The sequence below is a fragment of the Macaca mulatta genome, chromosome 18, assembly GCF_049350105.2.
Source record: "Macaca mulatta isolate MMU2019108-1 chromosome 18, T2T-MMU8v2.0, whole genome shotgun sequence".
NCBI lineage: Eukaryota > Metazoa > Chordata > Mammalia > Primates > Cercopithecidae > Macaca > Macaca mulatta.
The window spans coordinates 60,654,128-60,679,715 of NC_133423.1; the positions used below are offsets into that span (position 1 = coordinate 60,654,128).

A 25,588-nucleotide genomic window follows, 5' to 3' on the forward strand; every position below is an offset into this window, starting at 1 on the left:
TCAGCTAATAGGCCATTTATTATATTTGGACAATGGAAGACATCAAAACTGGTGAAAAAATTTGTAGAATATTCCTGTGCCTAATATGTCAGAAATATTTTATGGAATTTGAGATGTTTGTGAATAGTATAAGTAGTTACCCATCTATACTGTCTGATGAAATAATCTGTAACAATATATATTTATCAAACGGGTGAGAATGAAAGTTACTGTAGCTCATTGAGAGAAGATAAAAATAAGAGTCATTTGCATACTACTATGTGTATAGCATACTGAACTCAAACAATGAGCTATGTGGATTAGAAATCTTTCCCCCTAAATCTTTTTTTTTTTTTTTAAATACAGTTGTTTCTGTTAGGAATAATTTTAACATGTAGAGAAGCAAAGCGCAAACTCCTTTAATTTCTCACTGCATAAGTACTGTTATATATATATGTATCATTCAGCTAGACCATTTGATTTATATCTAGTCATTTTCTGTTACAGATAAAGCCACAATGAACAATCCTAAGCATGTCATTTTGTACTCACACACATCTATCTTTAGGATAAATTAGAAGTGAGATAGTGAGTTCTTGGTCTTGTTTTCCATTTATATTTGAAGCTATCACAAATATCAACTATTTAAAAGGATTTTCAGCAACTGAGCATTTGAAGTAAAGGCTAAATGTTCTTGTTCTTTTTTTTTTTTTTTTTTTGAGACGGAGTCTTGCTCTGTCACCCAGGCTGGAGTGCAGTGGCACATTCTTGGCTCACTGCAACCTCTGCCTCCCAGGTTCAAGCGATTCTCTTGCCTCAGCCTCCTGAGTAGCTGGAATTATAGGCGTGCACCACCATGCCCGGCTAATTTTTGTATTTTTAGTAGAGATGGGGCTTCACCATGTTGGTCAGGCTGGTCTCAAACTCCTGACCTTGTGATCTGCCCACCTCCCAAAGTGCTGGGATTACAGGTGTGAGCCCCTGCACCTGGCCTTGTTCTTCTTAAAGAGTCAAAATAGTATATTTAGTAAACCTGTGTTCTGAAGGAACATGTGATCCTGTACATAGTTGGTACCACTGGTCTTTTATGTGTTCTGTCACTGTTACCATTTTACCAATGCTGTAACCTTCTTGATGGTATCTAGGTGTCTGTATGTATTTTAGTGTGTTTTTACACACTAAATACTCTATTTCACTTTTTATTAATGCAGCTGCGTTGGATGTAATAACTCAAAAGTAATAATTCCTCCATAAGTTTTAGCTTGACTATAAGCTTATTTGACACTGACTAATCAGTACAGAGAGTCAGTGTCTTCAGTATAATGCTATGTCTGGCTTATTTTCTTATCCTATTAAATCTGTATGTGAAATTTCTACATTAATCCCTTGTTTTCTCATTTATTTTTAAAGCTTCTGATGTCCCCAAATTTCATCTGATTTTTTTTTTCTTTTTAAGAATATGGCCATAGTGAAGTCCCACTCACATTTAGATTCAAAACATATTTTCACTGGAATTTCATGAAGTGACTGCCAGCTATAACTATTAGAATGTTTCACTCATGTTGTTACCTTTATCTTCCTGCTTGCTGTTAGTGTAGTTGTGACATTTAAAGTTTTTTTTTTTTTTTTGTTTTTTGAGATGGGGTCTCACTCTGTCACCCAGGCTGGAGGGCAGTGGCACGATCTTGGCTCACTGCAACTTCCACTTCCTGGGCTCAAGCAGTCCTCCCACCACAGCATCTCCAGTAGCTGGAACCACAGGCGTGCGGCTCATTTTTTGTAGTTTTGGTAGAAACAGGGTTTCACTATGTTGCCCAGACTGGTTTTGAACTCCTGAGCTCAAGGGTTCCACCGACTCTGGCCTCCCAAAGTGTTGGGGTTACAGGCATGAGCCATGGTGCCCAGCCAGTATACTTAAAAGATCTTTTAAATACAGAAAACTTATTGTATGATTTCATTAGCCCAAATTTTCGTCTCTTTAAGCACAAGTCCACAATCCCTCATCTGAAATCTTGAGGCCACATGTGTGTTGGAAATCAATTTAAAAAATTTTTTTTAGATGTGTGTGTGAAGTTATGTAAACCCCATTGCTTTGTGGCAGCACCTAGTAATCAAACACATTAATATTTCTTGAATGAACTATATTAATATCACACTAAATGGGAAAGACTATAAAAAGCCTCTATTAGGTCAGGTTTTGCCCCTACATGAGTTACTAAAAGCCTGAGGTTGGAGTTTTTTGGATTTTAAAATTATGGATATGGAATCATAGATCTGCCCATTCTTTCACTTTAAAACCCATGGTAAATCTGGCATATCTTTTCATCTTAATGATATAGACATAAGTAGTTGAGCTGCTTCTTTAGTTGACAGTTACAAGGGTTATAAAACTGATATTTACTTCATAAAGCCGTGTTAAATTACTTTCAACTTTTCTGGTCCATAATCTACCAAGTTGTGAAAGTTTTGACATGTTAGCCCTCTTGTGTACTGATAATATACCTTTAATTCCTAAGTCTAGAATCACTACTGAGTGGCAGAGTAACATTCTTCTGTCTCATCATATTTTCTAAAATGGAGTCATTAACTGCCACATATTCAGGGAGATACCAAAGAATTAATGAAATAACTTGTAAACCTTTAGTTTAAAAAAAAAAAAAAGCATCATTAGAGGTTCAAAATTTTTAACAGACAAATAATAATATTTTTTCCCTCCAATGCAGGTGTTCTTTATACATTTTCCTACAGGGCTCCTCTGTGGAGAAATCCGAAAAGCATATGTAGAATTTGTCAATGTCAGCAAATGTCCACTTACTGGATTGAAGGTTGTTTCTAAACGTCCAGAGTTCTTTACTTTCGGTGGTAATACTGCTGTTCTAACACCACTGAGTCCCTCAGCTTCTGAAAATTGTAGTGCTTACAAGACTGTTGTGACAGATGCTACCTCTGTGTGTACAGCACTCATATCATCAGCTTCTTCTGTAGACTTTGGCATTGGCACAGGAAGTCAACCAGAGGTGATTCCTGTTCCCCTTCCTGACACTGTTCTTCTACCTGGAGCCTCAGTGCAGCTGCCGATGTGGTTACGTGGGCCTGATGAAGAAGGTGTCCATGAAATTAACTTTTTGTTTTACTATGAAAGTGTCAAAAGGCAGCCAAAAATACGGTTAGTATTATAAAACTTGTAAAATTTAACATCTTTGTTTAATGTATATGTGCATATTCAGATAAACATTTTGATATTTACTAACATTAAGAAATTACTCCCTTCCAGATTATGCAAGATATTTATATATGAAATTGTCTCAAATAGAACTATAAATTCTAGGTACCCAAAAATGGAAAAATAAAATTTAACTGCACACATTTTTTGAGTTGCTTCTCTCTATCAACTTCTCAATTGTTTGATACGATTAAGTACTACGGACAGAGCTATCACATAGTAATGAAATTAACAGGTACCATGTATTAAAATAGGGCATCATTTGTGTATGAAGACAACCTGCCTAGTCGTCTCAGGCATACTTTTTTAAGAAAATTGTTGCCGGGCGCGGTGGCTCAAGCCTGTAATCCCAGCACTTTGGGAGGCCGAGACGGGCGGATCACGAGGTCAGGAGATCGAGACCATCCTGGCTAACACGGTGAAACCCCATCTCTACTAAAAAATACAAAAAACTAGCCGGGCAAGGTGGTGGGCGCCTGTAGTCCCAGCTACTCGGGAGGCTGAGGCAGGAGAATGGCGTAAACCCGGGAGGCGGAGCTTGCAGTGAGCTGAGATCCGGCCATTGCACTCCAGCCTGGGCGACAGAGCGAGACTCCGTCTCAAAAAAAAAAAAAAAAAAAAAGAACAAAGAAAATTGTTTTGTTTTACCTTTTCCCTGATGTTGCCCCTTGCCATGCAAGATTGTATGAAAAACAGTACATATTTACAGAAGAGATGATTATGATGGTGTTACAATAGATGGTCACTGAGGAAATCAAAGCTAGCTGGCTCATCCAGGATCTATGACCTATATTTTGTTCAACAGAGTATTTTCTTTTGATACCTCCATTGTCATTTTTACAAAATTAACTAGGAATAACTTGGGAGGCTGAGGCAGGAGATTCGCTTGAGCCCAGGAAGTCAAGGCTACAGAGAGCCATGTTTATACAGTTGTCCTCCAGCTTGGGTGACAGAGCAAGGCTCTGTCTCAAAAAAAAAAAAAAAAATTTAGCGTTTGAATATCAAGGGAGGAGTATGCAAGAGAGTAGTAGGTATTATTCCAGGGAGCGGCTGTGTATATTTAATTTGTAAAGATTTACAGGTTAGAGAACATAAACTGAATGTAGTTAGTTCAGCCACAGTGTAAAATTTTTGTAAAAGAAGAGGAAGAAACCTTTGAAATGTAAAGCTTATATGGTGAGGAGTTTTGAATACCAGCTTAAAATTCGAATTTTATTTGATAGTCATTCAGTAGCTTCAGAACCACTATTAGAAGCAAGGCTGGGCACAGTGGCCCACACCTATAATCCCAGCACTTTGGGAGGCTGAGGTGGGCAGATCACTTAAGGTCAGGAGTTCGAGACCAGCCTGACCAATATGGCGAAACCCCATCTCTACTCAAAATACAAAAATTATCAGGTGTGGTGGTACACGCCTATAATCCCAGCTACTCAGGAGGCTGAGGCAGGAGAATCGCTTGAACTCGGAGGTAGAGGTCGCAGTGAGCTGAGATAACCCTACTGTACTGCCACCTGGGCGACAAAGTAAGACTCCATCCCCCCAAAAAAAGCACAATCAGAACATTACCATATGAAGATTATTTTTATGTGTTATACAGATGAATTTGATTAGCAGGGCAAAAACTGTTTTTTGTTTTTGTTTTTTTGAGATGGAGTCTTGCTCTGTTGCCCAGGCTGGAGTGCAGTGGCATGATCTAGGCTCACTGCAAACTCCGCTTCCCGGGTTCACGCCATTCTCCTGCCTCAGCCTCCCGAGTAGCTGGGACTACAGGCGCCCGCCACCATGCCCAGCTAATTTTTTTGTAGTTTTAGTAGAGACGGGGTTTCACTGTATTAGTCAGGATGGTCTCGATCTCCTGACCCCGTGATCTGCCCGTCTCGGCCTCCCAAAGTGCTGGGATTACAGGCGTGAGCCACCATTCCTGGCCAAGCAAGGCAAAAACTTAGACAGGGAGACTAGTAGTTTCCTTCCAAATTGGATAGAAAGAATTGAACTGAAGTTAGGCTATGTAATTTTACTTAATGTATTCTATGGATTTTTAGAGTATAACTCGTCCTGAGAGTGATCTGTTTTTAAAATCTTTATTTGGAATTAGATAATTATAACATAGAGACTCTTAGATTAAATGTGTGTTTTTTTGTTTGTTTTGTTTTGTTTTGTTTCAGGCACAGAATATTAAGACACACTGCGATTATTTGTACCAGTCGGTCTTTAAATGTACGGGCCACTGTCTGCAGAAGTAATTCTCTTGAAAATGAAGAAGGCAGAGGAGGCAATATGCTAGTCTTTGTGGATGTGGAAAATACCAATACTGTAAGTTGGTTTAAAACTGAATTTTGTTTTTAATTATATTTGAAGTGTTTCTCTTGTTTTTAGTAGTGGGTGTCCCCCCCCTTCCTCCGCTTTACAAGACAGCATAAGCTAGGGATTTTAGGAATGTTCATGTAGAGTAGTATGAATTCATCTTAATTCTTCATTAGATTTGTAATTTCATCCCTTAGCCTCTCTTCAAATAAAAAGATCTGATATTAATATGGTATACACTGATATGCTATAATAGTTACATATGCTAGTAATTCATTCTGAAGGATCTCATAAAATGCTTTCTAGGTCTCACCATTGAGATCCATTGGTGTTATTAAATTGTGAGGTTCTGTTAATATATCACATTCAGATTAACTTGGTAATCTTCACTTGCACATTTCTAACAGTACTATTTCTTTTATATATTAAATTTCTGAAATATTGCCATTCCTGTTTAGGCACTCTATAAAAATGAATATATATATATTTTTTTCTTTTGAGACAGGTTCTCACTGTCACCCAGGTTGCTCACTGCAACCTCCGCCTCCTGGGTTCAAGTGACTCTCGTGCCTCAGCCTTCCCAAGTAGCTGGGATTATAGGCATATAGGCATGTGCCACCATGCCTGGCTCATTGTTTTGTATTTTTAGTAGAGACAGGGTTTCACCATGTTGGCCAGGCTGTAAAAATGAATTTTCTTGAAGATGAGAGCGTGATCTCTCATGTTTGAAATAGGACCTTAGCATTAGATTGATTCCGTTCAGGTACTTATTTGAAATGTTAATTCTGTAATGTTCTTTATTTCTAACTTCATAAATTTGTAAGGTGTCTGCTTTCTAGGATAGTTAGGGTTAATGTGCTGTACTTTGGTGATCTCCCCCCGAAAATCAATATTTTTATAGTAAGAATGAGAATATTTTAATAATTTCAGATTAGCTTTTATTCAGGAGAATTAAAAAAATACATGCTACTTAAATAATTTCATGTGTGCTGACCATATATTAGGATTCTGTTATGTGAGTTTTTTGTTGCTTGTTTTTTGCCTAATAAGAATGAGATAACTCAGAAAGAGTAGAGAAATAAAAAGAAAATGCCATAATTTTGATTAAAAATTGACAATTTTTGATCTTTTAAATACTACCAATAGCTCATTGTGATAGACTTTAATAACTCAATGGCTTTCAGTATTTTAAAATGTACCAATGAGTATGTATTATAGTCGAAAATACTTCTTGGAAAAAATGTTGATGTTTCTGAAAATGTTTAGAAAGGGATTTAAATAAGTTTTTTGAAATGTATGTTGTAATTGCATCTTATGTTAGTTGAGATTGACTTTGGTAGCAGTGTCTGAAATTTGTTCTCATCGGAACATTCTGATTTAGTTAGTGCTTCTAAATCCTGAATGACTCTCCTATCTTTTTTTTTTGACAGAGTGAAGCAGGTGTTAAGGAATTCCATATAGTGCAAGTATCAAGTAGTAGCAAACACTGGAAGTTACAGAAATCTGTAAATCTTTCTGAAAACAAAGGTTTGTACATTTTTCCTGCTACATAATAAATTTTGAAATTTCATTACTTGGTTTTCCAGAATAGTACCAGAATGTCTTAAGATTATTAGGATTAACTTTTTTAAGCATTAAATTGTGATTTCATTAGTTTACCTAACTATAAATCAAATTACCTATCTTGATCCAGTCTTTCCCATTTTTTTTATTCCCTTCCACATCTCTTATACTTGTATTTTCTTCTTTTTGGTTTTTATTGTAAAATCAGTGCTTGGGTACATGATTACTGTCAAAAATTCAACCAGGGCTGGGCGTGGTGCCTCATGCCTATAATTCCTGCTCTTTGGGAGACCGAGGTGGGCGGATCACTTGTGGTCAGCAGTTTGAAACCAGCCTGGCCAACATGGCGAAACCCTGTCTCTACTAAAACTACAAAAATCAGCTGGGTGTGGTGGCAGGCGCCTGTAATCCCAGCTACTCGGGAGGCTAAGGCAGGAAAATTGCTTGAACCTGGGAGGCAGAGGGTGCGGTGAGCTGAGATCATGCCACTGCACTGCAGCCTGGGCAACAGAGTAAGACTCTGTCTCAAAAAAAAAAAATACAAACAACCGGTACCAAAATATATAGACTAGAATATGGAATTTTCTTTTTGTTTCCTTTACCACTGGTGGGTTTATCTGTGAATAGCCTTACCTACGTACTGACTGGCTGTTCTGTGAATTGTCATGTTTATATAACATTCAAACAAAAGAATGTGTACCAGAAATGTACTTGAAGTACCATTTTAGAAGTGCCTGCAATTGTGGGAAAACATATTGTAGAGTGTGTTCATATAGTAATATTGGTATAAATCATGCATATGAAACATACTGAAAGGAAATTAAGAAATGATAGAGTGGCAGGATTATGGGCTTTCCAGTCCCCGTGTTCTGATCTTTCAAACTTTGTTTATCTGAAATATTGCATATATGAATACATATATATATATATGCACACACATGGATATGTATTTTGAGAAAATTGAAATTTATCCTTTTTAAGACATCACTTCATTGAGATAAAAACAAAGATGTTCTTCATTAAACATTATTTATAATTACGAATTATTTTCCATTTGACCACGGAAGTCTAAATAATGAATTGAGTTTTATCATGTGATGAACTGAGAAACATCTTTGAGATTTCCCTTTTTCTTCCTAGATGCCAAACTTGCCAGTAGGGAGAAGGGAAAGTTTTGCTTTAAGGCAATCAGATGTGAGAAAAAAGAAGGTAAATTCGCTTTACTTTTACACTTTACTAAATGGTCATTTTATATTTTTGCCAATGATATGATTAGTTTGTTTTCCCCTGTTTTTTAGCGGCCACACAGTCCTCTGAAAAATATACCTTTGCAGATATCATCTTTGGAAATGAACAGGTATGCAAGTATGCATAGTAGTGTTTGATGTTAAGTCATAGTTTATGGCATGGCTGCCTGTTTTGGCAAGACTTATCGCAGTAGTTCCCAAATTCTTTTTTTTTTTTTGGAGACAAGGTCTTGCTCTGTCGCCCAGGAGTACAGTGGCACGATCACAGCTCACTGCAGCCTTGACCTCCCACCTCAGCCTCCCGAGTAGCTGAGACTACAGGCATCAGCCATCTCACCTGGCTAGTTTTTAAAATTTTTTATAGAGACCGGGGTCTCACTGTGTTGCTCAGGCTTGTCTCCAGCTCCTGAGCTCAAGCGATCTGCCTGCCTCAGCCTCCCAAAGTGCTAGGATTACAGGTGTGAGTCACTGCACCCAGCCTCCCCAGACTTCTTTGGAGGATAAACATCTCAACTTTATTGAGTTTTGCAACCTGCCTTCAATCCCCAAAACAGACCAAAAATGTTTATGGACTACACCATTTTAAGTAGTTATTTAAAATTAACTTTCTTTTGAGAATATCATATGAAATAAGTATAGTTCTTGGGATTTTTTTTAAGAAAGCAAGATTATATGAGGGAGCTTTTCTATTAGGGAAATTGGTTACAATTTAACATATAGATGATAACCCTCTAAATTTTGGCGTATCATATCATATATTCTGAGACCCAGATAATAAGGTAGATACATAAGGCTCTATTGTGATTATAAAGCTATTACTGTCTAGGTCAGTGATATTCCATCCTAATTATGTATAACAGTTACGTAGAAGGCCAGGTGTGGTGACTCATGCCTGTAATTTCAGCACTTTGGGAGGCTGAGGCAGGAGAATTGCTTGAGGCCAGGAGTTCAAGACCAGACTGGGTATCAGAGACCAAGGCAAGACCCTGTTTCTTAAAAAAAAAAAAAAAAGAAAGAAAAGAAAAAAGAAAAAGAGCCTCCTAGAACAGTGGTATTCAAAGTTTTAAAACGTGTACGTATAAGTTATCAGAAATGTTGTTAATATGCACATTCTGATTCCATAGGACTTGGGTAGAACCTGAGGTTCTAAATTGTTATAAGCTACTGGGTGAGGTTGACGTTGTTAGCTTGCAGACCATAATTGGACCTAGATTTTGTAAAAATACAGGCTTTGCCTCCCTACCTCTAAAGCTCTGGTTGATTATATCTTGGGTGGACTTTGGGAGTATGCATTTTAAGCTATCCCTGAAGATAATTTGAAGTAGTGGCCTGCTTTGAAAAATGCTGAATCTAGGGTGTAAAAGTTCATATAATTGTGTGCTCTTAGTGGGATGATTTCTTCTTTGTGTTCGTCTCCTTGATAATTCTAAACATCCTTATATTTTTGTACTTCTTTTATCATTTGCTTTCATCTGACTCATCATTACTATCTTTTTACCATTTGAGGAAACAGCTATTTAGAAATATCTCCAAGTTTCAAAAGCTCAGTAATTTCAAAACATGCGTTACTTTCAGAGATACTATGTTTCCTGAATGGTTGAATTAATTTTCAGGACTTTAGTTATTTTTATTTTTAATTTCTTTAAAAACTTCTAAAATTCCAGAAACATCAGCAGGACTCTTGTATTGTAATTTTTATTGTATTTGTTGTTAAATAATTTAGTGTAAGAGCACTGGCAAAGGCAGAAACAAACACATTTTTCATTTTGATGAATCTGGTTGAATAAATAGAACTTGCCAAGCACTACAGATTAGTGAGAAAACTATGGGGACAGTGTTTTGTAAGTTCACTTGTAAGGAGAAAAACGTACATAATTATTAATATTTAATACTTATTTAATAACTTGAAGTTTAACATCTACATAATATATACAGAGCCTGTAGTACAGGAAGCCATAAATATAAAGATGTTATTATGTGGCACAATATTCATTAATTAAAGGAAATCCTGTAATTGAGTCCATTTAAAATTCTTATTTCATGCTTTCATTGCTCAAGCATAAAAGTCCAAGTTAATGCCAATAATTCTATTCACATTCTGCTTCATTGTGTATTGCCTAGGATTTAAATGAGAAATATTTATGTCATTTTAAAATACGGATTTTCAACATTTCATTTTCTTGGTGATACCCATTCATTCTCCCTAGATAGTTGGAAGGTCAAAGCTAATGTTATGGGAGTGTAGCTTAATTATTTTGGGGTGATGGCTTTTAAGATTCAGGGTAACTTGCAGCTGGGCGCAGTGTCTCACACCTGCAGTCCCAGCATTTGGGAGGCCGAGGCAGGGGAATGCTTGAGCTCAGTAGTTCAAGACCACCCTGAGTAAAATGGCAAAACTGGCAAAACATTGTCTTTACAAAAATTAGGCGGGTGTGGTGGTGCACACCTGTAACCTAGCTACTCGGGAGGCTGAGGTGGGAACATTGCTTGGGCCCGGGAGGTGGAGGTTGCAGTGAGCTGAGATTGCACCACTGCACTCCAGCCTGGATGACAGAGTAAGACCCTGTATCAAAAAAAAAAAAAAAAAATTTAGGGTAATTTGTACCAAATCTTTTGAATGTTCAGGTGGCCTCCCTGTATTCAATTACATTGACAAGAATTATTGAATAAGTGTTTGGGGTATATATAAGCTATAGAAATATAAATTTTGACAGGATATATCTAATTAAAGCTATGAGTTATACAAAATAAAATTTGACGGAACATAATTAAAAGCATTTATGAAGACAAGTGGTTTTCTTTTAACAGATAATAAGTTCAGCAAGCCCGTGTGCAGACTTCTTTTATCGAAGTTTATCTTCTGAATTGAAAAAACCACAAGCTCACTTGCCTGTGCATACAGAAAAACAGTCAACAGAGGATGCTGTGAGATTGATTCAAAAATGCAGTGAGGTGGATTTGAATATTGTCATATTATGGAAGGTATGTGCTACTAAATTATTTCAGCAAGCCTCACTTGTAGATACTTGAGTCTTAAGCTGAAGAAAAAACGTATATTACTGTTTATATTTTTTATGCGTATCTTTTCTAGTTTCAATATTGAAACTAACCGTTACATGAGGTTTTTTTTTTGGCCTCAAAAAAGAATTCATTCAAATTAGATAACATTATTCTGTGTTACTGTTATTTCTGTGTGTTACCGAGAATATTGTAGACATGATAAGCTTTGAAAGCAGATAGTATTAAACTGTTCAGGGCATTTCCATTCTACAGAGGGAAAAATAGCACCAAGAACCTCTGGAAATCCACTACATTGGCTCCAAAAACCATTAATTTTTTGTTATTCATATTTCATATAATCCATTTACCTTCCCTTTTATTAAATTGTTAATTTTTTTGCTGTAGTATTTTTTAAATGACATATTTCATCTGTAAATGCTTCTGTATGTATTTTTCACAGATGAAGACTTTTTTGTTTAATGTAACTGCACAGTATTATCTTTCCCAACCAAATTAATAATTCTTAAATAATTATCTAATTGGTCTGTGTTCAGTTTTTTCCAGATTATTTAAATATACTATTTTACCCTGTTAAAAAAAGTCAGATTCAAATAAACTTCACACAAGGCAGACCCGAATGAGATTATTTAGACATTAGTATTCCCTAAGGTTAACTAAACTATACTGCAGAGGAGTCTTACTTCTTACATTACACCCTTTTGTATCATATGCATGTACTGCCTATTTTTAAAAATGATTCTGCAGTGAAATGAAGGATCTTGTCCAAGAATAATCACTGGAACTTTGTGACAAGGTTTTGATTTTTTGTTGTTTGATAGAAGAGCCAGCATAAAGACATGTTCATACTAGGTAATCAATACATGTATTTTAAATTGACTCAGAAGTTTTTATAAAGTGTTCTTTTTTTTTTTTTAACTAAACCATGTTTTTAAATAAACTTTTTTTTGAAACCAAGCTGACTTTGCATGTTTCAAATGAAATCTAAATAAATTGATACTCTTGTTGATTATAGAAGAAGTTTTATGTTAAAAAGATCAGTTATACATTATTGGCGAAATCAAATTCTTCTGAACTTTAGAATCATATTATATAAGTGTATAAAGCTCTTTGGTTTACTTTTTCATTCAACAGGTTTATGCCATGTAGCAATCCATAATATTTCTGAGACAAGGTTTTGTATAATATATTCTGTACTCATTGTTAAGTGCATGGTATTCTTTGATGAGGGGGAAATTGTTATCTTTTAAGAAATGGCCCTGAACCTAAAGCCCACTGCTAGTATCACTAATCACATAAAGAAGAAAGTTATCTAAGATTGTGATGCTCCTTGGCTGGGAAATGGAAGTTTGAATAGATTAAATAATGGGTTATTAAGTTTGGTAGTGGCTAGTACCTTGATAAGTTTATAATTTACTCAATGGAGAAAGTGACTGGCAGATTTTTGTTTGTTTTAGTTAGAGTTCTAGATAATGCAAAAATGATTCATTAGATTAAAGAAAATTTGCAAAGTCATTAAAGTCGTAAGATGCACAGGAAGCATAGGACTCTTGAATAAAATATGATTCAGGAGAAAACCAATAGCTCGAACATTTTTGTGAAAAAAATAGTTGAAAAAGGGACATAATACAACTCCTAAACAATTTTAATCAAAAATAAAGGTTAGTTTTAAAAATCTAAGGTATTGTGCAAGCAGGAGGATGCATTATAGAATTAGCCATGGCTATGGGTGACTGTCACTCAATGCCATAACATCATCAGAAAAGACATCTGACAAGTCTCAGAACCTTATCTGTCAACTCTTACCCCTTTTTGAGTAAAGATTACCCTATCAGGTGTTTAACTTCTCCTGCCTTTCTGGGTTTTGCAAATATAGATACTGAGCAGATCCTGAGCCATCCTATGCTTTACTGCAGCACTACTCAAAGTTTGTTCTGTGGATGGCAAACTCACTAGTCCATTATAAGTACAGAAATTGAAAGTAAACGATAAGAAACTTTGATAGCATTTTGACTAATTTTATGTTTTTTGAACCTAATAAAAATATTGGGCTAGTCAAAAGAATTAAGCCTTTGTGTTTGCATAATGTGATAATGACAGTAAATCAAAGCCATTTATAGATTATATTTTCCCCAGCACCGAAGCAATTCAAGAGAGAGAAGAGTTATAAACTGAAACAAGTATTTTAATATAAAGTCAGCTCACTATATTGGAAGAAAAAAGCCTTTTTTAAAGCATATATATTTATATTTACGAACATAACATTTCCAGTTAAAGGATTTATGATTGTACTCACTGATTTTGCTCAGCTATGTGATAAACCCTAGGACATTTCAGAAGCTAGACTGTAAGAATAAGCCTTTTGGCTGTATATTGGTAGTTCAATAAAGAAAAAAGCTTGTTTTATGGCATGGTTCTTTTAAAGTAGTTTCTTAAGGATTCTAAAGAATGTTGGAAAGGATTTTGCGACGTATCTCTCTCAAATATCCAGGCCAACTGTGTTATATTGAGGCAAAAAAGATTTGTTTTTTTGGATACTTTATTGATTGAATGAATAACTAAAAGTAGAAATGGTGACATTGCCAGGAGTGTCAATAATTGATAGATATTGGCCATAATATTTCCACTTTCCATCAAATATTGGGTTGGTTACTTTAGAGGTTACTGTCAAGCAGGTAACATTTTTGTGCTTTGCATTTTTTAGGCATATGTTGTGGAAGATAGTAAACAGCTTATTTTGGAAGGTCAACATCATGTTATTCTTCGCACTATAGGAAAAGAAGCCTTTTCATATCCTCAGAAACAGGTGATAACATAGTTTGCTTTGCCGTTTTCTGGTGAACTTGTGGGGTTTGGTTGGTTGGTTGGTTGGTTGGCTTTTGTGTTTTTGAAGGGGTCTGGTTTTTTCAGGTTTTTTTTTTTTTTTTGAGACCAGATCTCACTTTGTCACCCAGGCTGGTGTGCAGTGGCACAATCATGGCTCACTGCAGCCTTGACCTCCCCAGGCTCAGGTGATCCTCTGGCCTCAGCCTCTTGAGTAGCTGAGACTACAGGTGTGTGCCACCACACCTGGCTAATATTTGTATTTTTTTGTAGAAATGGAGTTTCACCATGTTGCCCAGGCTGGTCTCGAACTCCTGGGCTCAAGCGATTTTCCTGCGTTGGCCTCCCAAAATGCTGGGATTATAGGCGTGAGCTACCATGCACCACCATGTTCAGGTTTTTATATTGGTATTTGGATTGGGTGTTGGTGACAGAAGAATGATTAAAAGTGAACATAAATTGATTTTAAAATTCATCAGCACCTTTATCATAGTATTAAGATGCAGTTATGAGTTTTGGGGTTTCCTCAGATACATTCCATATTGAATCCGGAATTCATAGGTATGAAAAGAACTGATTTGCTTAAGAGTAGAGAAACTGTATCTCTATATTTTCTTATTTGTTATAACAGGATATCATTGCAGAGCTCCAAGGATATACTGTAATATGTAAAAGGTGGCCCCTGGAGTTGTGTAGCAGCTGCTGATAGCATTGAATATGCTTTCTTACTTTTCCTAAAATAATACTTAATGTTACCGAAAAATTTTCATAGTAAATATGAATGAAATATAAGCACATTTAGTCTAGTAATTCAAACAGTGGCCCTGTATTTTGCTTTTAAATAACAGATCTTAATTTTCAAGGCTCCCCCTCCATTATTATTATTATTATTATTTTTATTTCACCGTGGACCTGAAGGCAACCCCTACCATTAGTTTTGATAACTTTTTATTTTGAAATAATTTTCAAACTTACAGAAAACTTTCAAGAACAGCGTAAAAGACTCCCTTATAAATAAGTTTCATTCAGGTTACTAGTGGCTGACATTTTGCATTATTTGCTTTGTTGTTATTTACATATGTATTAATTTTTTTCCCTTAATCATTCTTAATTACTCTCAGGTAATTAAGACATCCTGTCACTCTGTCCCTAGATATAATGCTTCATTGAGTATTCCTAAGAAAGACAAGACAGACAAATCTCTTACATTTAAAAAAAAAATCTACAACATTACCACATTCAGGAAGTTTAACATCGATGCAGTACTCTTATATATAATCCATATTTAAATGCCATCAAAGGTTTTAATTCCATCCATGTGACTATTTGCTCTTTTCTATGCAGGATCTAGTTTAGGATCATGCTTTGCATTCAGTCGTTATATCTCTTTAGTCTCCTTTAATCTGAAACAGTTTCTTAGCCTTTATTTGTTGATTATGACATTGACATTTTTGAAGAGCTTGGGCCAGTTATTTTCTAGAGTAATACTTCTTTGGGTATTTCTCGTGTCTCCTCATGATTAGATTAAGTTTATACTAAGTGATGTGTTGCGTAAGAAAGCGCATGATGTTAATTTGTCTCATGATCAGTATTGGATCATTTAAGGTGATGCCATGTGTCTTCACAGTCAAGTTACTGTTTTTCCTTTCATAATAATAAGTAATTTGTGCGGAGATAATTTGTGGTGGTATAAATGTCTGGTTTCTTTCTTTCTTTCTTTTTTTGGAGACAGAGTCTCGCTCTGTCACCAGGCTGGAGTGCAGTGGCACAATCTTGGCTCACTGCAAGGTTGCAGGTATTCTTTTAAGGCCATTGTTCACGTGTTTTCCTCCTGACAGGTGGTATATAGAAATGTATTCAGTATAATTTAGAAGTCTCAAATAAATAGCTTGTATTTTTTTGGTGACTTGAATACATAAATAATACATTTTTGAACTTTTTGCTGAAATGTAACATAAGTACAGAAAAGTAAATAGCTTATTGGATTTTCGTAAACTGAAGAACACTCCAAACGAGGACCCAGATCAAGAAATAGAACCTAACCAGCACCCCAGAAGTTCTGCATTTGTTCATTCCAATCAGAAATCTTTCTCTTCCAGACCAAACTTCTAGTCTGACTTATAAGTCTTTCTGACTTATAAGTCAAAAGCAAAGCTACTTCTTTTGAATTTATATAAATAGTCATACAATATATACCTTAGCTTCTTTTATTCAACTTCTGTGTTGGTGAAGTTTACCCATATTGTTTGGTATACTTGTAGTTTTTTTTATTTGCAGCAAAAATTTCATCTTAAAACTTACTGACTATTCTCCAATAAAAGGAACCAGAGTTCCTTGGAAAAATGCTTGATTCTAGGGCTGGGGCAGAGAAAATGCAAGATGAGCCAGAAGATTTTATGGTACTGGAAAGTAAGGATATGTACCCAAACTGATTGAGAGCATATTGAATTTGTGTTTCTTACAGGTTACAAAGTGGCTTTTATTCTCCTTTGGTCCTCATACTCTGTAAGCAAGGCAGGTAGAATTACCCCCATTTTACAAATGAGACTCTGTGAAATAAGTACAGCTATAATATTTCATAATTGTCAGTTTTAAAATTGTCTGAGAGAAAATAGAAGTCTGTTGATTGAGGATGTGTGATTTATCAGTTTTCACATTGTTCCATCCATCCCTCAGGTAGACTTATTTATTGAGGTTGAAATTTTTGCTTTATTTACTATTTTACTACAACCTCTTGGGATAGTGCTACCACATAATAAGTACTTGGTAATTATTAAATGAACAAATAAAGAAAGCTGAGTTACCAAATTCATTCCACTGCATTAAGAAACCAAAAATATTTTAACCAGATATGAGTGGCTCTGTCATACTAATAGTTTGCACACAAATAGATAGTACACAGTATTATTTTACCAATGCAACAACAAAATCTGTTTTCTTTAGCACATATTCTATTTCCAGAACTTATATGTGTGCTTATGCATTTATTACATATTAAGTTCATGTAAATATTCATTCACCTCACTTAATGAATGGTAAAATTTTAACCAAAAAAGAAAAAAGACAGAAGAGGTGATATTGTTTAATAAACTACAGGTTTCATTGAGTGGTTGTTATAATTATAAAAATAAAGGAATTATAATTTCCCTTTTGTTATCTTTAAATATTTAAGAGCCTTCTAAATTGGTTGTATTGCAGATTAATATACAACCCGTAAGTTTAAAGTGTTTTAGAAACATTTTTCCTTAAGAATTTATAAAAGGAAAGTCTTTCTACTTTTTATCTTACAATTTTGTACATTAATTTTTTTTGCATTGAAAATATATTGCACTTTTAGGTCTTTTTCTTTTCATAAAGTGATTTATTCACATAAAAAACAACAACTATGTAATGGATCAGAAATATGCAAAATTTGAAATCGCATAAATTTTGCAAAAATTGCAGAAATATGCAAGATTTGAAAAAGCATTCCTAGTCATACACAAACTGAATTCAGCCTGAGAGAAAATAAGAAGAGATTGAGTATCCCTTCTCTGAAATGCTTGGGACCCAAAGTGTTTTGGATTTTGGAATATTTGCATCATATACCTGCTAGGTGAACATCCCTAGTCTGAAAATCTGAAATCCAAAATGCTCTTTTTAGAGCATTTCCTGTGAGTGTCATGTCAGCACTCAAAATTTTTTGGATTTTGCAGCATTTCCGATTTCAGAGCGTTTCAGATTTTGGATCTTTGGATTTGGGCTGCTCATCTGTATAAGTAAAGAAAGAAACTGTCCATCAGTAGGGGAGTTGGTCAGTTGTAAAATTACAGAATTAAAAAAAGACATTGCCAATATTCATCCAACCATTGTCATGGGATAAGTAGGTTCTGCTTACCCACATTAGTATTTGTTGTCTCTGTAGTTACATCTTCATTGTGCAGGTGATCAGCCTGATGCCAGTCATCATTTATGTTATCTCACTAATATCCCTTGTCTGATTTTGTGCTTCGTAATCAGTGTTCTGAAACTTTGATTCCTGAGTATTCTACCAACAGAAAGCCTGTGCTCATTTTCAGTTGATAGCAAGTTATATTTATCACTATACATTGGCATTCATCCACATTAACTGTGTTGTACTGATTAACATCTCACCATTACTTAACTCCGAGAAAATAGTGGGATTAAATACCTGATTCTGTAAGGCCAAATGGCAGACCTTGGACCAAGATAAAATCACCAATATAAGTGTTATGTTTTGAGTCCTGTGAAAAGCTGGCAACTATCCCATACATACATCAAGATGCTTGTGTACCGAGAGTATACTAGTCTTGTATTTAAATCTCTGATTGGCCAATCTAAATTTCCTTAAAGTCTGAAAGAAGCTGAGTGTGGTGGTACATGCCTTTAGTCCCAGCTGCAAAGGAGACTGAGGTGGGAGGATTGCTTGAGGCCAGGAGTTCAAGACCACCTTGGGCAACATAGCAAGACCCTGTCTCTTAAAGAAAACAAGTCTGAGATAGTTTATTTTTTAAAATAAATTTTAAAAACATTCAGCTAGAGAAAATTATCATACTGGGGGATAAAGTAATCCACATAGGTAAATAACAATAATAGATACCATTAATTAGGTATTTGGTATTTGTCAAGTGTTGGTTCACATCAGTACTTAAAATTCCAACCCTGTGAGGTGTAGGTAGAAGTCCTCATGATTTGACTCCTCTGTTTAGGCAACAGAAGGCATATAAAATTGTAATTTTAAGTCATATGATTAGCAAAAGGAAAATTTAATTGCCAAAGCTGTATAGCACAGTAGTTCAAAATAGAACTGTATTTGTATATAATCTCTGCCACTTAAAAAAGATCTTCAATTTTTTTTTAACATTTCTGAATTAATTTTCCTCTTTTTAAACATAAAAATACTTCCACCTACATCCCACATGTGAAGGCTACTACATTGTATCGGATAGTTTCTATCTCTGGTTTCCCCTTAATCACACTTCTGTTCTCTTTTATATACTCTGGTTTATCTGATTTTTAAAGATTTTTATTATAAAAGTAGTAATTTTTATTCCAAAAAAATAAAATATCCACAAACTGTCAATTGGAAAGATAAAAAATTTAAGACAAAAAATCAAATATACAAATGAGAAAGCGAATTCTGCTTTGCTTTTCTCTCCTCAGGGCCACTTTTTGAAGTTACCCATCGTCAAGTTCCTTTTCTATTCCAGAAATGTTCCATGCTTATGCAAATATTAAGTATTGGAATATATGTATTTGTAACATGCTGTTAAACTTTATTTGACTACTATATGATATTTTTGGTCAATTTTCATATATTTGTATATCATACCAGTTTCAAATATTTTGCTTTTTACATATTTTGTGGGACAGATTTCTAGAAATGAAATTTCTGACCATATGATTATATGCTTGTCTATTACCAGTGACTAGGTTATAATCTTTTTTTGTTTGGGTTTTGTAAAATTTGTCTTTTTTTTTTTTTTTTACCAGTAGCCCCAGGGTGTTACTTGAATATAATATGGTTAATTTGTTACTTGTTAATGGGATGAATTTGGAACCAGTGCCAGCTTTTATTTTATTTCCAGCAAAGTTAGCTCTTGCTTTTGCAACTGTGTAGATAAGGGGTCAGCAAACTTATTCTGAAAAAGGCCAGGAAGTATTTTAGGCTTTGCTCACCAGATTGACTATGTCATAATCACTCATTTCTGTCATTGAAGTCAAAAAGCAGCTATGGACAGTATGTTAACAAGTGGATGTGGCTGCGTTTCAATAAAACTTTACAAAAACAGGACACAGGCTAGATTTAGCCCGTGGACTGTAGTTTGCCAATTGCTGGTATAGATCAAAATCAAACTCAGCTATCAGAAAATTATAAATCAAATATTCTTCTGGGGGGTGAGGGAAAATAGAGAAAAAAAAATTAACCAAGAAATAAAATAATAGTAGAAATGGGATGTTTCTCCACTTTCATCTTTCTCTCTCTCTCTCACCCTCCCCAACTCCCTGCCTCCCTCCCTCCCTCTGTCTTTCCATTTATTTTGACACAGAGCCTCACTCTGTTGCCCAGGTTGGAGTGCAGTGGTGCAATTTTAGCTCACTGCAACCTCCACCTCTGGTTCAAGTGATTCTCCTGCCTCAGCCTCCTGAGTAGCTAGGATTAAAGGTGTGTGCCACCACACCTGGCTAATTTATATAGTTTTAGTAGATGGAGTTTCACCATGTTGACCAGGCTAGTCTCCAACTCCTGGCCTCAGGTGATCTGCCTGCCTCAGCCTCCCGAAGTGCTGGGATTACAGGCGTGAGTCACCCTTCCTGACCTCTGTTTTCATTAAATGATAATGATTATTTGTTGAAATAGTCATAATGTGCCTGACAAATGCTATGTTAATACTTTTCACATGCATTTTAACCTTCAGCTACTATAGTTGAAGCACTATAATCTATACAATGCAGCAGGATATTTTCAGAATGAAATATTAAGACAGTTTTAGATTTTCAGCTATTGAAACAGGTGCTATGCTATGGCATGTCTGCAGTTCTAAGTCCTGTACAGTATTATCATATGAGAATCACAACAACCTTTGAAGTTATTATTGTCATGAACTTTTTACATATGAAGAAATTAATTATTAAAGTATTAAGTAACTTATCCAAGATCACAGAGCTAATATGTAAAGCTACTGAGATTCAAGTCTAACTCCAACATGTAATAAGTAAGGAATGAATAAATGATTCCAGATACTGATTTTTTAATCCTAGATTATACTGCAAATGATAGGAGCTATTTGCTTAATAGCAGAAAAAGTACTGTTCATGCATTACATTATCTCTGCTGATTTTAGCTTTTGTATGTATACACTATGCTTGCTTTTTTTTTTTTTAAACAAGGCAGTGTTCTTAGTGTCATATGTTTTTTCTTTCTTTTCTCAGGAACCACCAGAAATGGAACTATTGAAATTTTTCAGGCCAGAAAACACTACAGTTTCCTCAAGACCATCAGTAGAGCAGCTTTCTAGTCTCATTAAAACGAGTCTTCATTACCCAGAATCATTTAATCATCCATTTCATCAAAAAAGGTTTGAGCTTTATTTTTGTTAAAAATTTTCTACAACACATTGGCACATGTATTTGTTTCTTTCTTTATTTTGGCAGTGACATTAACCCAAATATTGAAGAGGAAATTTAGAATGTTTTTGAGTCTATAGAAACTTGAACTAAACAGTTCAAGTATAGACAATATCAGTTATTTAAGATTTATTAAGTACTAAACTTCATGGCAAATGTGATATATTTGTAATTTTGGTAAACAGCTTGAATATATAAACCTCTAAAATTCTAAAAATAAGTCCTGAATCAGGCAACATTTCAAAAGGTTGCCAGTTTTGCACATATAAGAAAAGATGGGAAGCCTATTAGAAACAATCTAAGTAATAATTGAAGGTATGAATTTTGGTGAAGTCACCCTGGATGAGGATGGGGATAGGATGGAATAGAACAGAAAGAGAGTGGTGACCTGTGGAACAGTGACATCTGAGAAAGAAGCTAAGGAAAAAGAAGCCTGTGAAGAAGACTGAAGAAAAGGACCAATTAAAAAATTAGGAAGAAAAGACCAATAAAAAACTATCTCAAAGGTTAAGTGAGAATAGTTCAGCAGAGTGGTTAATAGTTTAAGATGCTACAGAAAGGTCAAATAGTAAATGGGCCAAAAGGTCATTGGATCTGACAGTAAGGAGATCATTCATGATTTTTGAGAAGAATGCCACTGGATAGGGGGTAGAAGCATGACATCATAGGTTGAGAAGCGAATAGGAGGTAAGAAAGTAAAGATACTATGTTGACCATCCTTTCAAGAAACTGGGCTATGAAAAGGGATCAGGGAGTATCTGTTCTTACTAGGTAAGATATAGGTATGTTTGTGGTCTTGAAGAAAATGATGAGATACAGGGAAAGTAACAAAATCCTTAGTAGATGGAAAGATACATGCTCTGAAGAATTACAGGATTTGCTTTGCACTAAAGAAGGGACCTTACACATTATGGAGTGCCTCCATTTTAGGGGGTAGTTATAAGAGCAAGGTTAGCTAATTAATCTAGGAGATAAGTGTAAAGAGTAGAGAATTTGAAAAAAGTAAAATTTTAGGATAGCTACTGAGAAGATGCTAGCTGAGGATGCACAGAAGGAGTACTGAGCAAAATTAAGACCTTGACAGTGACTTTAAGAGGAAAAATATTTTAAAAAGTAACTTAGAGCTGGGCATGGTAGTACACACCTGTAGTTCCAGCTACTTGGGAGGCTGAGGCAGGAGGATCACTTGAGCCCATTAGTTTGAGGCTACAGTCAGCTGTGTTTGCACCACTGCACTCTAGCCTGGGCAAAACAGCAAGACCCTGTCTCTCTTTTTTATTTTTTTTAAGTGATTTTTTTTTTTTTTTTACAAAGCTAACACGTAAATAATTACCTCTATAATCTCTATGCAAGTAGAATTATACAGAGTATATTCGTATGTCTAGCTTCTTTCATTTAATACTATATTAGTAAGAGTCAGCCATTGCATGAACCTGTAGAATTGATTTTCATTGCGTATGAATATGTTTGGATATACCAGAATTAGTTTATCTACTTAAGTGTTGATGGACTTTTAAAATATTTTCTTTTTTCTTCTTCTTCTTTTTCTTTTTTAAAAATTTTTCTGAGACAGAGTCACAGTCTGTTGCCCAGGCTGGAGTGCAGTGGTACGATCTTGGCTCACACTGCAAACTCTGCCTCCCAGGTTCAAGTGATTCTCATGCCTCAGCCTTTGAGTAACTGGGATTACAGGTGTGCACCGTGCACCAGCAGCTCAGCCAACTTTGCTATTTTTAGTAGAGATGGAGTTTCACCATGTTGGCCCGGCTGGTCTCGAATTCCTGGGCTCAAGCAATCTGCCCGCCTCGGCCTCCCAAAGTGCTGGGATCACAGGCATGAGCCACCACGCTCAGCCATAGAATAGTTTCTGGTTTGAACTATTTTGAATTCTGCTGTGAATAATTCTTCTGCACCTTTCCTTGTACATCTGTGCTTGCCTTTTTTTTTACATAGGAACTTTTCCAAAGTGGTTTCACTAATTTGCATATCCCAATAGCAGCATATGCGAATTCCTTCTGCTTGATACCTTCATCAGCACTTACTCTTGTTGGATCTTTAAAAAATTTTATCCTAAGTTTTTTTTTTTTTTTTTTTTGAGACGGAGTCTCGCTCTGTCGCCCAGGCTGGAGTGCAGTGGCGCCATCTCGGCTCACTGCAAGCTCCGCCTCCTGGGTTCACGCCATTCTCCTGCCTCAGCCTCCTGAGTAGCTGGGACTACAGGCGCCCACAACCGCGCCCGGCTAATTTTTTGTATTTTTAGTAGAGACGGGGTTTCACCGTGGTCTCGATCTCCTGACCTTGTGATCCGCCCGCCTCGGCCTCCCAAAATGCTGGGATTACAGGCGTGAGCCACCGCGCCCGGCCTAAGTTATTTTTTAAATACGTGTGGTCTTAAGTCTTTGTCGTGATCTTAATGTTGCCCACCCACTACTCATTCTTTGTTCCTTTCTCCGATACAGATGTGTGCAGGGTTCACCTGGGAAAATGTAAGAAATACTGAAGGATGGGCCGGGTGCGGTGGCTCATGCCTGTAATCCCAGCACTTTGGGAGGCCAGGGCGGGTGGATCACGAGGTCAGGAGATGGAGACCACCCTGGCTAACACGGTGAAACCCCGTCTCTACTAAAAATACAAAAAAGTTAGCCGGGCATGGTGGCAGGCAGCTGTAGTCCCAGCTACTCAGGAGGCTGAGGCAGGAGAATGATGTGAACCCAGAAGGCAGAGCTTGCAGTGAGCCAAGATCGTGCCACTGCACTCCAGCCTTGGCAACAGAGCAAGACTGTGTCTCCACAAAAACAAAACAAAACAAAACAAAACAAAACTGAAGGGTGCTTCATTCAGTCCTACCCCCAGAGGTTCCAATTTGATTGGCCCAGAGTAGGGCTTGGCATCTGGATTTTTCTTAAGTTCTCCAGGTAATCCTAATATGCAACCATAAGTGAAAGTAAAAATGTTTATATTTTATCCTTATTGAATCTCATACACTTCTATGAGCAATTTTGATTCCCTGATTCATTTTAACCCAATCTTCTACTTCAGCTCTGTTTATTAAACCTGTCCTGCTTCATGTACTTTCTGAATACCCTTGGTGCTTCTTTTTAACCTTAGTGTTTAAAACCTTTGCTACATTTACAGGCTAGTATGTTTAGGAGTTCTCTACATCATTCTACTGGGGTTAAAAAACCCTATAGAATCTATGTGAAACAGGAAAGTTTTGATCAAACTAAAGTAGAAGAGTGGGTTAAATGAAGCATTCCAGAATCAAAACTCTGCATGGAAGTATGTAAAAACAAGGCAGGTTCAAGGATAAAATGTGGCGGTTTTCTCCTTGGCTGCACATTAGAATCACTTGGGAATTTCTGAAATTTCCAATGCTCGGGCTGATTGATTCAGTCAGATTCTCTGGAAGCAGGGTTCAGGCATCTCTAGTTTTAAAATGTCTTCAGATCATACCTATGTCCATCTCTATTAGTCATTGTTGCCACAATAATGCTTCCTAACAAATCATTTCAGAAATCAGTAGCTTAAAACAAAGCATTTATTTCCATACTCATGGGTCTGCTGGTTGATAATTTGGCTGTAGCTCTGCTTTGGTCTATGTGCTGTTTGGATTTGGCACCTGAAGAAACTTGGGTTCACGTCAGTGCCACATATATTTTGGGCCCAGTTCAGAGGAGCAACTGCTACCTGGAGTATGTTCTGGTGGCATGGCTCCGGAGTATAAAAAATGAGCCAAATTGCAAAAGCACATTTGAGACTTTTGCTTGCATCAAAAGATACTAATATTTCATTGGCCAAATAGCCTCACTTCCATAATCAACAAGGATGATTCACAGTCCCACAGTGGGTGTGAATAACTGCTAAGTAGTACTCACAGTTACCACAGTAACCAAGGTTGAGAACCATTGAAATGAAGGATCAAGTGATTGGGTGTCCGTGTAAAACTCAAAAACAGATGAGAGAGTATAATTGAGAAAGCTAGAGAGATGGGAGATGGTGGTCAGAGTGGGGTAACCGAGTATTATGTTAGGGATAGTTGTCTAATGTGATAGGGAAAAATTTCCTGGTTTGGTCATGGAAGTTGTGTGGCTGAGTTTTGAATAGTACTGAAGATTGTGGAGATGGTAGGTCCAGGATTTGGGAAGGTATTGAATAAGTCATCTACCTACACAGTGAAGTTGTCCAAAATGATGACAAGACTTGGAGTTGAAGGAAGAAAACAAACTTCCCTGACACTTTTAAAATTATGCCAATAGATGGTACAAAAGAGGTAGCCAGAGATAGTGTCTTACTAGGTGTATGG

General features: G+C 36.1%; 1 protein-coding gene across 2 annotated transcripts in view; it reads left to right on the forward strand.

The window, feature by feature from the left end:
- Nucleotides 1-25,588, forward strand: part of TRAPPC8 (trafficking protein particle complex subunit 8) — a 115,699-nt gene that overhangs the window by 84,385 nt on the left and 5,726 nt on the right. For both annotated transcript variants that reach the window (XM_015121781.3, XM_015121782.3), the window contains exons 20-27: nt 2,703-3,145; nt 5,368-5,515; nt 6,937-7,033; nt 8,210-8,278; nt 8,368-8,426; nt 11,125-11,298; nt 14,039-14,140; nt 21,091-21,236. In XM_015121781.3, coding sequence (XP_014977267.1) covers nt 2,703-3,145; nt 5,368-5,515; nt 6,937-7,033; nt 8,210-8,278; nt 8,368-8,426; nt 11,125-11,298; nt 14,039-14,140; nt 21,091-21,236 — 1,238 coding nt within the window. The remainder of the gene's footprint in view (nt 1-2,702; nt 3,146-5,367; nt 5,516-6,936; nt 7,034-8,209; nt 8,279-8,367; nt 8,427-11,124; nt 11,299-14,038; nt 14,141-21,090; nt 21,237-25,588) is intronic.